We start from the raw sequence: 12,235 nt of genomic DNA, 5'->3' as shown, positions 1-12,235 counted from the left end.
AGCATTCAGCCAACATCTTCTCACCAACTCTGATTTAATTTTGGCCAGCCCCCTTTACCACTCTCCCCAAGACCAGCACCACTCCTACACCATCACCCCATATAACACCACCCGCCATCTATCATCCAACCAACACCCCTCTAATAAAAACCACCAGCATCCCTCCACCACTACCAGCCCTCCGTGACCTCCCCCACGCCAGCACCCCTCTAAAAACACCCCCCCTTCCCCCTCTGCCCGCCCACCGCCCACCGCCGCTTGGGGGAGAAAGTGCTGCTTTGTCAATGAAGGACGGAGCCTGGGAGCGGCGGAGATTCACGCAAACTTTCCAGATCTGCTGTCGGAATAACAAACCGCTCCTCGTCCACACGCCGCCGAACGGGGGTCTCGGGAAACGGGCGTAAGCAGCAGCCGAGCAACGGGAGAGCAGAGAAGCAGTAAGTCCGATCTGTGTATTCGGTAGAAGGACAGAGAGTAGGGAGAAGACGTGAACCTTTTCTGTGCAGCGGAGGAGATGAACGGAAGCGGCAGCCCACCGTGACCAGAATAAGACCCTTCTACACCACGCACACACTCACAGCCACCGGATAAATAGTTCACGGATTGTGCGAATCATTTGCACAGCCGTCTATCAAGGTTTCCCTGGGAATTGCATGAACTGTTGTGTTGACCCACTGTAACAGTTGGTCTGCTTCTTAGAGGCATTGTCGTACATTTATTTGATTTCAATGTGCTAAACAGTCTAGATTGTAAATGCGACAATATAACAGTTCTGTCTTCTTCTCCCGTGTTCACTCTTCCAACTCCCAGTTTGAAAGCTTTGTTCCTCATTTTACATGACTGAAGTTCCATAACTTTCGATGTATAACTTTGCACATGATTTATCTGGAAATGCATTTCGCAATCTTCCAGACGTGCACTCCCAAAAGAGGATGAGTCACAGGCAGCCATCATTCAAACGGCCGACATCCCGTTATGAAGGGAGAGCAGCGAGTGGAGCTCTGGTGTGAAACCGAGATGTTGATTAGATGTCTGACTTGAGACATTTCCCCTAAAGAGCGGTTCATTTATTAACTGTCACATACTACTCTGTCTGTCTTGGGCTATTGGCGTTAGAGGAACCGGGAATCCATCAGCTTGGGACAGGAAGTAAAGACCCTAATTTAAACATGTTTCTTTTATTTTGTTCTTTGCAGAAGTCCGTCTTGTACTACTCCGGTTGGTAAGCATGGTTCGGTGGGGTCCTGGTGTGCCCAGCTGGGTGTTCCTGGTTGTTCTGGGGGGGTCCCTGGCTGCGGACCCCTGCCTCATCATCAGCGAGGTGAACGCCGACAACCCCAAGCTGGACACCAAGGAGTTCGTGGAGCTGTACCACACGGGCGGTCAGCGCGCCCCCCTGGACGGGTACACCCTGGTCTTCTACAACGGCAACGGCAACGTGGCCTACAAGGTGCTGGACCTGAAGGGCCAGGCCACGGACGAGAGGGGCTTCTTCCTGGTGGGTTCGGTGGACCTGAGGCCCAAGCCTTCCATCCTGCTGCCCCCCAACACGGTGCAGAACGGCCCCGACGCCATCGCGCTCTACCGCAGCGGGGCGGCCCGTTACGCCGAGAAGATGAACGCCACGGCGGTGGGCCTGGTGGACGCCGTGGTGTACATGACGCGCTGGACCGGCGGGGCCGAGGTCCTGGCCGAGGCGCTGACCCCCGGGCAGAGGCCCTTCATGGAGGACGAGGCCGGCCACGAGGGCGACGAGTCCCTCGAGAGGTGCCTCCTCTCCGGGGACGCCTGGACCTTCCAGCTGGCGCCGCCGTCGCCCGGGCAACGCAACCACTGCACGCCCCCGCCGCCCGGCCAGCCGCTCATCAGCGAGCTGCGGCTGGGCGGGGGGCTGGCCGACGGGTGGGTGGAGCTGACGGGGGTCCAGGGGGCGGGGCCTCTGGTGCTGGCGGTGCTGGACCGGGCGGGGGTGGCGACGGTCAGCGTCGACGTGGACAACGCCAGGGACGCCATGGTTACCGTGGAGATAGAGAAGAGCTTCATGAAGGGTGAGCGCAGCCATGCTGTCACCGCCCTCGCATTCCCTCGGCACACGTCCCCCCCCCGTCACGTTCACGTCACCCCCGTCACGTTCATGTCCCCCCCGTCACGCTCACGTCACCCCCGTCACGTTCACGTCCCCCCCGTCACGTTCACGTCACCCCCGTCACGTTCAGGTCACCCTCGTCACGTTCAGGTCACCCCCGTCACGTTCACGTCCCCCCCGTCACGTCACCCCCGTCACGTCACCCCCCTCACGTTCACGTCACCCCCGTCACGCTCATGTCACGTTCACGTCACGTTCACGTCACCCCCGTCACGTTCACGTCACGTTCACGTCACCCCCGTCACGTTCACGTCACCCCCGTCACGTTCACGTCACCCCCGTCACGCTCTCGTCACCCCCGTCACGCTCATGTCACGTTCACGTCACGTTCACGTCACCCCCGTCACGTTCACGTCACGTTCACGTCACCCCCGTCACGTTCACGTCACCCCCGTCACGCTCATGTCACGTTCACGTCACGTTCACGTCACCCCCGTCACGTTCACGTCACCCCCGTCACGCTCATGTCACGTTCACGTCACCCCCGTCACGTTCACGTCACCCCCGTCACGCTCATGTCACGTTCACGTCACCCCCGTCACGCTCTCGTCACCCCCGTCACGTTCATGTCACCCCCGTCACGTTCACGTCACCCCCGCCACGCTCTCGTCACCCCCGTCACGCTCTCGTCTCCCCGTCACGTTCACGTCTCCCCGTTGCGTCAAACTCAACTGCTGGCTAAACGTGTCATGAATCAAATCCTGTGTAACACACGATAATGGGCGATGTCTTGTGGTTGCTAGGAGACGAGGCGGGCGCGGTGGCGCTGTACAGCGGCCGGGCGGCGGACCTGCTGGTGGGCAGCAGCCTCAACGACTCCCAGCCCATCGACGCCTTCGTGTTCTCGGGGCGGGGGGGAGTGCCCAGCGACGCCCTGATGGAGACGCTGGTCCCCGGGAGAGCCCCCTACCAGCTCAGCCCCATGTGAGACCGGGTCCTCTGCCTGTGTGGCCGTCTGTCTGTTTCATCTGTCTGTCTGTCTCTGCCTGTCTGTCTGTCTGTCTGTCTGTCTGTCTGTCTGTCTGTCTGTCTGTCTGTCTGTCTGTCTGTCTGCCTGCCTGCCTGCCTGCCTGCCTGCCTGCCTGCCTGCCTGTCTGTCTGTCTGTCTGTCTGTCTGTCTCTCTGCCTGTCTGTCTGCCTGCCTGTCTGTCTGTCTGAGTGTCCTGTGTTTGGGGGGTCCGGTGTGACCCCCCCTGTCCTTCCCCGCTGTGTCCTGCAGTCTGCAGGAGGGGGGTGTGTACCTGAGCCGCTGTGGGTTGGCCCCGGGCCCCCGGGACCCAGGGGTGTTCTGGGAGGCCCCCCAGACCCACAGCCTGCCCAACAACTGCCCCTGGCCGCGCACCTGTCCCCAGAGCCCAGGTGAGCCGCCTCATCCTGTCTCCTAGCCTCCTATCCCTGTACTCTAGTGTTAGTCCCTGTCTCCTAGCCTCCTATCTCTGTACTCTAGTGTTAGTCCCTGTCTCCTAGCCTCCTATCTCTGTACTCTAGTGTTAGTCCCTGTCTCCTAGCCTCCTATCTCTGTACTCTAGTGTTAGTCCCTGTCTCCTAGCCTCCTATCCCTGTACTCTAGTGTTAGTCCCTGTCTCCTAGCCTCCTATCTCTGTACTCTAGTGTTAGTCCCTGTCTCCTAGCCTCCTATCCCTGTACTCTGGTGTTAGTCCCTGTCTCCTAGCCTCCTATCCCTGTACTCTAGTGTTAGTCCCTGTCTCCTAGCCTCCTATCCCTGTACTCTAGTGTTAGTCCCTGTCTCCTAGCCTCCTATCTCTGTACTCTAGTGTTAGTCCCTGTCTCCTATCCTCCTATCTCTGTACTCTAGTGTTAGTCCCTGTCTCCTAGCCTCCTATCTCTGTACTCTAGTGTTAGTCCCTGTCTCCTATCCTCCTATCTCTGTACTCTAGTGTTAGTCCCTGTCTCCTATCCTCCTATCTATGTACTCTAGTGTTAGTCCCTGTCTCCTAGCCTCCTATCTCTGTACTCTAGTGTTAGTCCCTGTCTCCTAGCCTCCTATCTCTGTACTCTAGTGTTAGTCCCTGTCTCCTAGCCTCCTATCCCTGTACTCTAGTGTTAGTCCCTGTCTCCTAGCCTCCTATCCCTGTACTCTAGTGTTAGTCCCTGTCTCCTAGCCTCCTATCTCTGTACTCTAGTGTTAGTCCCTGTCTCCTAGCCTCCTATCTCTGTACTCTAGTGTTAGTCCCTGTCTCCTATCCTCCTATCTCTGTACTCTAGTGTTAGTCCCTGTCTCCTAGTCTTCTAGGACTTCTGTCTCCTAGTCCCCTAGCCGCCTTGTCTCTGTCTCCTAGGCCCTGTCTCCTACTCCCTCGGTTTCCTAGTCCCCCTTTTCCTGTCTCCCAGTCCCTGTCTCCTAGTCCCTCTTGCTCCTAGTCTCCTATCTTGTCCCCATGTCTCCTATCTTGCCTCCGAGTCTCCTAGCTTGTCTCCTAGTCCCTCTTTCCCCTAGTCTCCTATCTTGTCTCCTAGTCTCCTAGCTTGTTGCCTTGTCCCGGTCTCCTAGTCCCCTAGCTTATCCCCTAGCTTGTTGCCTTGTCCCGGTCTCCTAGTCTCTTAGCTTGTCTCCTAGTCCCTCTTCCCCTAGTCTCCTAGCTTCCTTACCCCTCCCCTCCCTGTCTCCCAGGCCCTGTCTCCTAGTCTCCTAGCCTGTCTCCTTGTCACCTCATCCCTCCCCCCCCCCCCCCCCCGTCTCCCAGGGCCCCCGGGCAGCACCGACGCCCCCCCCCACCTGCCCCCCTGGGGGCGGGGCGACTTCGTGATCAACGAGCTGAACGCCGACAGCCCCGGGGCGGCGGAGGACGGCGAGTACGTGGAGCTGTGGCACCCGTCGGGGCGCCGTGTGGCGCTGGCCGGCCTCTGGCTCCTCCTCTTCAGCGCCCACGACAACCGGCCCTACCGCGAGATCAGCCTGAGCGGCCACTTCACCACCGCCCGCGGCTACTTCCTGCTGGGCAGCGACCGGCTGGTGCCGGCGCCGTCGCTCCGCCTGCCGCCCAACACCATCCAGAACGGGCCGGACGCCGTGGCGCTCTACCGCAGCCCCGACGGGCCCCCCTCCTCCCTGCAGTCGGGGGTCCCCACCGCGGGCCTCCTGGACGCCGTGGTGTACCGCCTGAGGGGATCCGACAAGGCGGCGCGGACGCTGAGCGAAGCGCTGACCCCCGGACAGCTCCCCCTGCTGGAGGACGCCACCGCGCTGCCCGGGGACGAGGGGCTCAGCCGCTGTGGGGGGCTGCACCCCGCCGACCTGTCGGCCTTCGCCGTGAGGAAACCTTATTCATACCGTCCTTTATCATAGATAGTCCTTTATCACTGTACCGGCTGTCCTTTATCACTGTACTGTCTGTCCTTTATCACTGTACCAGCTGTCCTTTATCACTGTACTGTCTGTCCTTTATCATAGATAGTCCTTTATCACTGTACCAGCTGTCCTTTATCACTGTACTGTCTGTCCTTTATCATAGATAGTCCTTTATCACTGTACCGGCTGTCCTTTATCACTGTAGTCTGTCCTTTATCATAGATAGTCCTTTATCACTGTACCAGCTGTCCTTTATCACTGTACTGTCTGTCCTTTATCACTGTACCAGCTGTCCTTTATCACTGTACTGTCTGTCCTTTATCATAGATAGTCCTTTATCACTGTACCGGCTGTTCTTTATCACTGTACTGTCTGTCCTTTATCACTGTACCAGCTGTCCTTTATCACTGTACTGTCTGTCCTTTATCATAGATAGTCCTTTATCACTGTACCGGCTGTCCTTTATCACTGTACTGTCTGTCCTTTATCACTGTACCAGCTGTCCTTTATCACTGTACTGTCTGTCCTTTATCATAGATAGTCCTTTATCACTGTACCAGCCGTCCTTTATCACTGTACTGTCTGTCCTTTATCATAGATAGTCCTTTATCACTGTACCGGCTGTCCTTTATCACTGTAGTCTGTCCTTTATCACTGTACCAGCTGTCCTTATCACTGTACTGTCTGTCCTTTATCACTGTACTGTCTGTCCTTTATCACTGTACTGTCTGTCCTTTATCACTGTACCAGCTGTCCTTTATCACTGTACTGTCTGTCCTTTATCACCTCTATGTCTGTCCTTTATCACTGTTACTGTCTGTCCTTTATCACTGTTACAGTCTGTCCTTTATCACTGTTCCAGCTGTCCTTTATCACTGTACTGTCTGTCCTTTATCACTGTTACAGTCTGTCCTTTATCACTGTACTGTCTGTCCTTTATCACTGTACTGTCTGTCCTTTATCACTGTACAGTCTGTCCTTTATCACTGTTACTGTCTGTCCTTTATCATAGATAGTCCTTTATCACTGTTACTGTCTGTCCTTTATCATAGATAGTCCTTTATCACTGTTACTGTCTGTCCTTTAACACTGTTACTGTCTGTCCTTTATCACAGCTACAGTATGGTCTTATCACAGTTAGTCTGTTCTTTATCACAGTTAGTCTGTCCTTTATCACAGTTTCAGTCTTTAGTTAGTCACAGCTGCAGCCTTTATCACAGTCATCATAACTTATATCTGGTTTAGAGTAGACTGACGTAGCTTCGTGCGGCCGTGTTCTGATGAAGCGCGTGTCTGTCCTGCGGTGCCAGGTGGCCCAGCCCACCCCTCTGAGGGAGAACGTGTGTCCCCCGCCCCCGCCCCCGCCAGAGGGCGTGGTCCTCAACGAGGTGTCGGTGGCCCGCTGGACCAACCAGAGCCAGCAGTGGGGGTCGTTCGTGGAGCTGGTGGGCCCGCCGCGCACGCCGCTGAGGGGGCTGGTGCTGCTGGCCCTCGGGGAGGATGACCGCGGCGGCGCCATCTTGGCTCTGCCGCTGACGGGCTCCACGGACAGCGGGGGCTTCTACCTGGTGGGCAACGTCACCGGGGCAGGTGAGCACAGCGCCCCCTCTGGGTCTGGAGGGCAGAATATGATGGGGCTGCGCAATTAATCACGTTTTGATTTTGATTTTGATTTTCGGGTCAAACAATCTTTTTCTTTAAGTATATTTATTGATTTAAATGTTTTATAGAAATGGCAGAACAGCTGGATACATATTTGACCATTTGAACATTTGCAATTTGAACATTTGTGTATTCTTTTTTAAGTGGAAATTTACAATGTGTTTCCTTGGAGAGAAGGGCTGAATAAGTGCATTATGTTTTAAACTCAAAAATAATTGTTTGAATAATCGTGATTTCAATATTGACCGAAATAATCTTGATTATGTTTTTTTCCATAATCGAGCAGCCCTAGCATATGTTGCTTTCTCTGTCTCCATTTCGCACTCGGAGGTAGCTTAGCCTACTCCTTATTTAGAATGTTTTGGTCATTAGCATATAAGCACTCACACACATATGGAAGCATTGTCGGCAATGTATAATTTACAGGTAGTTAGCACGTTGGGTTAGCATAGTCACTATTAGCAGGGTAGGATTTATGGCATGTCACTAAACAAACCGGTTTTCTCTCTCTCTCTCTCCCCACCGCCAGACCAGAGTTTCCCAGAAGGCACCACGGTGCCGGCGCGGGGGGGCGTGGCCCTGTGTCACGACGTGTTCAGCGTGTGTCGCGCGGTGGCGACCCGCGGCCTTGCTAACGTCAGCATCATCAGGGACTCGGTGGTGTTCAGCCACCACCAGGCCCTGCTGCTCAGCCTGGGGGCCAGCACGGGGGAGCAGGTCCTGCCTGCACCCAGGTGAGGGTGGAGGGGCGGAGGGGTGAGGGGTTGAGTGATGATGGGGGGAAGGGATTGAGAGACGGCGCGATAGAGGGAGGAAGAGGTGGAGGATGGTGAAGTGACGCTGGTTGTTTCACTGACTGAGTGTTGAGTACTTTTCTAATATTGACGACAATGGGGTTCAATCAATGTTGGTCAGAGCAGAGGGGGTTGGTGGTCAGACTGCCTGGTTGTGGGGTACTTTACCGTCCCTCCTTGTGTTGTTATCTCTACTGTTATTCTTCATAACGTGTGTGTGTGTGTGTGTGTGTGTGTGTGTGTGTGTGTGTGTGTGTGTGTGTGTGTGTGTGTGTGTGTGTGTGTGTGTGTGTGTGTGTGTGTGTGTGTGTGTGTGTGTGTGTGTGTGTGTGTGTGTGTGTGTGTTAGGTCGGTGCAGGCCGGTCCAGTCTCCCTAAGTCGATGTACGTGCTGTCAGCCCAGAAGCCCCACCTCCTGGACTAGCTCCGCCCCCACGCCTCGCACCACCAACCTGTGCCCAAGCTCCGCCTTCTCAAGCAGTATCGACCTATGCCTCGGCCCTCTGGCCAGTGATTGGCAGGACCACTCGGCCAGTAAGACCAGAGATTCTGCCCGACCCATCTAACCACTTTCAGCTCTACTGCTAATGCTATCGCTACCAATACTGCTCATGCTACCACTATTGCTACTGCTTATGTGACTGTTATATCAACTGCTGCCATTAGCTCACAATTATTACTGCTATAAGGAGCGCTACATTGAATGCTACCACTAATGCATTATGAATATGCATCACATTATTTAGACCATGTTGTCCCTTGACTCATGATTAAGGTTAGACCCCCACAAAACTATACACTACTGTGTGTGTGTGTGTGTGTGTGTGTGTGTGTGTGTGTGTGTGTGTGTGTGTGTGTGTGTGTGTGTGTGTGTGTGTGTGTGTGTGTGTGTGTGTGTGTGTGTGTGTGTGTGTGTGTGTGTGTGTGTAGACTGCAGTGACCTCCTCCTTCAGGGCAGCAGGGTTGCTGAGGTGGCCGGGTACCTGGAGCAGAGCTGTCGCTGTGGCATCAGCGCCCTCTATCTGCAGGGTAAGATATAACACACAAGATATAGTATAATATATACCCTGTATCAAATATTTACTGAATAATATAATGTTTACACACACCGCCCCCTACCTGCAGTGTACGCTTATCTTTCTTACTTTTATCCACTTAAACTGTCAAACGTCATTTACAAAAAGAAACTAAAAAGTGCGAAGCCGAAATCTCATAATGGCTTCATTCTGAAATGCTCCGGGAAAGGTACACACACACGCACACACACACACACACACACACACACACACACACACACACACACACACACACACACACACACACACACACACACACACACACACACACACACACACACACTATATAGAGTTTAAAGGAACTACGGGCTTTCGGTTCATCATCTCCAGGCTTCAAGTTCTGGTGCGTGTCGAGCTGGCTCCGGGTCAAGGGCAGCATGATGGCTCTGTCGCCCCACCAGAAGACCCTCATCCTGCAGACCTCCTCCTCACACCTCCCCCCCCCCCACGGAGAGGGCAGCTGCTCCGTCCCCAACGCAGACCCCCACACCAGCCCCGGTCAGCTTCTACCCCGTACAGATCTATATCGAACCAACTCTTAACCTTCTAGCTTCTAACCCTTACAGATCTATAACGAACCAACTCTTAACCTTCTAGATTCTAACCCTTACAGATCTATATCGAACCAACTCTTAACCTTCTAGATTCTAACCCTTACAGATCTATAACGAACCAACTCTTAACCTTCTAGATTCTAACCCTTACAGATCTATAACGAACCAACTCTTAACCTTCTAGATTCTAACCCTTACAGATCTATATCGAACCAACTCTTAACCTTCTAGATTCTAACCCTTACAGATCTATAACGAACCAACTCTTAACCTTCTAGATTCTAACCCTTACAGATCTATAACGAACCAACTCATAACCTTCTAGCGTCGACTTCGTACAGATCTACAATCGAACCTTCTAGATCAAACTGCCTACAGATCTACAATCTTACCATCTCTTAACCTTCTAGCTTCTACTGCCTACATATCTACAATTGAACCATCTCTTAACTTTCAAGCTTCTACCCCTTACAGATCTACAATCAAACCATCTCATAACCTTCTAGATTCTACTTCGTACAGATCTACAATCCAACCATCTCTTAACCTTCTTGACTCTATTGCTTACCGATCTAATATCAAACTATCATTTCACCTTCTAGCTTCTACCGCCCACAGATCTGGTCTTGCCTTGAAGGTCTGGTCTAACCGGTCTGATCTGGGCTAGTATAGGCTAGTATAAATCGAATTAGACTGGTTAGCCAGCCTGAATGCATTTTAATTGTGAGGTCCCTCTGGCCTTAATGTAATGTTATTGTGGTCCCTCTGGCCTGAATGTAATGTTATTGTGCTCCCTCTGGCCTTAATGTAATGTTATTGTGCTCCCTCTGACCTTAATGTAATGTTATTGTGGTCCCTCTGGCCTGAATGTAATGTTATTGTGCTCCCTCTGGCCTTAATGTAATGTTATTGTGCTCCCTCTGGCCTTAATGTAATGTTATTGTGCTCCCTCTGGCCTTAATGTAATGTTATTGTGCTCCCTCTGGCCTTAATGTAATGTTATTGTGCTCCCTCTGGCCTTAATGTAATGTTATTGTGCTCCCTCTGGCCTTAATGTAATGTTATTGTGCTCCCTCTGGCCTTAATGTAATGTTATTGTGCTCCCTCTGGCCTTAATGTAATGTTATTGTGCTCCCTCTGGCCTTAATGTAATGTTATTGTGCTCCCTCTGGCCTTAATGTAATGTTAATGTGCTCCCTCTGGCCTTAATGTAATGTTATTGTGCTCCCTCTGGCCTTAATGTAATGTTATTGTGCTCCCTCTGGCCTTAATGTAATGTTATTGTGCTCCCTCTGGCCTTAATGTAATGTTATTGTGCTCCCTCTGGCCTTAATGTAATGTTATTGTGCTCCCTCTGGCCTTAATGTAATGTTATTGTGCTCCCTCTGGTCTGAATGTAATGTTATTGTGCTCCCTCTGGCCTTGATGTAATGTTATTGTGTGTTGTGTTGCAGAGTCTGCGCTGAGCCTCCAGGTCGGTCTGGCCCTGGGTCTGGTGGGAGTGCTAGGACTCGGAGCAGCGCTGTTCACATACCTCTACAAGAAGAGGTAGAGGCTCGCTCTCTCCCTGCCACTCCCTCACTTCTCCCGGTCTCACTCTCTCCCGCTCTCGTTCCTTTGATCCTTTGTTCCTTTGTTCTTTCTTTCTTTCTCTCCTCTCTCTTTCAGAGTCCACGGTGTGTATTTGTCTTATGCACGGTATAACAAAGGGTCATTCCAACAGGGAAATTCCCTATGACGTGGTAAGCAGAAGTACGTATAAGGAGTATCAAATTATTAAGAAGAAATTGACATGAAAATCGCTGAGGTCTGAATCATCTCCTTAGTCTTGCAGACGTTGACGAAGAGGTGTTTTTTGTCCGGGCACCATGTTGCAAAGGCACAGACCTCTGTAGGCTTTCTTATCGTTGTCGGAGGTTCAACAGTGTTCTGGTCGCCTGCAACCTCAAGGATGACGTTGGAGCTGTGTGTGGCCACACAGTCTCTCTCTCTCGCTCTCGTGCTCTCGCTCCCTCATATATCTTGGAAGTGAAGTAAACAATTTTGGCATATGGTTGCGAAATTATTTTTGTAGTTACAAGGTTGGTCAACAAGGTGGCACTGTTCTTCTCTGTAAACGGCATGGTGAGCTCGGTTTGGTGTTTGTGTCGCCCTCTGCAGGCGGCCGCTGAACTACCACTCCATGGAGCTGAGCGAGAACAGAGACGGCCCGTCTGAGTTCTGAACTGGCACGGCGAATCAGCTCTGGCGCACCTCTAAAGGAACCAATCAGAGGGCAGCTGCTGCAGAGCGACACGTAACAATTATCAACACTGGAGAGACTGAATGGGATTTAGTGCTATTCAACGTGGTTTAATGTTGTTTAGCGTAACTTAACGCTAAATAACATTACTAGCATTAAATAACACAATTCAACATTATTGAATGTGATCTCACGTTTTTTTACATTAATAAGCCTTACCTAAAGTTATTCAGCAGCTTTCAACAATTTAAAACGTGAAATAATGCGTGAATTTACACCATACAAGAACATGTAAGCACGGTTTAAAAATAGGACTCCTTGAGGTCTGTTTTGAAAAGTGTGTGTGTGTGTGTGTGTGTGTGTGTGTGTGTGTGTGTGTGTGTGTGTGTGTGTGTGTGTGTGTGTGTGTGTGTGTGTGTGTGTGTGTGTGTGAATGGAGGGGTTGTGTATTA

The 12,235-nt window shown here is 52.3% G+C and overlaps 1 protein-coding gene across 1 annotated transcript; it reads left to right on the top strand.

Annotated features, from left to right (window-relative positions):
• Nucleotides 1-248: 248 nt before the first annotated feature.
• Nucleotides 249-12,235, top strand: si:ch211-183d21.1 (uncharacterized). Its single transcript, XM_056576838.1, has 12 exons — nt 249-437; nt 1,197-2,048; nt 2,890-3,070; nt 3,366-3,505; nt 4,852-5,417; nt 6,767-7,046; nt 7,648-7,852; nt 8,261-8,445; nt 8,842-8,940; nt 9,318-9,485; nt 10,996-11,089; nt 11,702-12,235. The coding sequence occupies exons 2-12, from the start codon at nt 1,229-1,231 to the stop codon at nt 11,763-11,765; spliced, it is 2,802 nt and encodes a 933-aa protein (XP_056432813.1). The 5' UTR covers nt 249-437; nt 1,197-1,228; the 3' UTR covers nt 11,766-12,235.

This window comes from Gadus chalcogrammus, chromosome 18 (genome assembly GCF_026213295.1).
Source record: "Gadus chalcogrammus isolate NIFS_2021 chromosome 18, NIFS_Gcha_1.0, whole genome shotgun sequence".
In the NCBI taxonomy this organism is placed as follows: Eukaryota; Metazoa; Chordata; class Actinopteri; order Gadiformes; family Gadidae; genus Gadus; species Gadus chalcogrammus.
This window is presented reverse-complemented; position numbering and strand designations above follow the sequence as displayed.

Coding starts and splice junctions, on each gene's coding strand:
- si:ch211-183d21.1 (XM_056576838.1), top strand. CDS start 1,229: ATGGTTCGGTGGGGTCCTGGTGTGCCCAGCTGGGTGTTCCTGGTTGTT. Junction 3,071..3,365: donor CCCTACCAGCTCAGCCCCAT/GTGAGACCGGGT, acceptor TGTGTCCTGCAG/TCTGCAGGAGGGGGGTGTGT. Junction 11,090..11,701: donor ACATACCTCTACAAGAAGAG/GTAGAGGCTCGC, acceptor CGCCCTCTGCAG/GCGGCCGCTGAACTACCACT.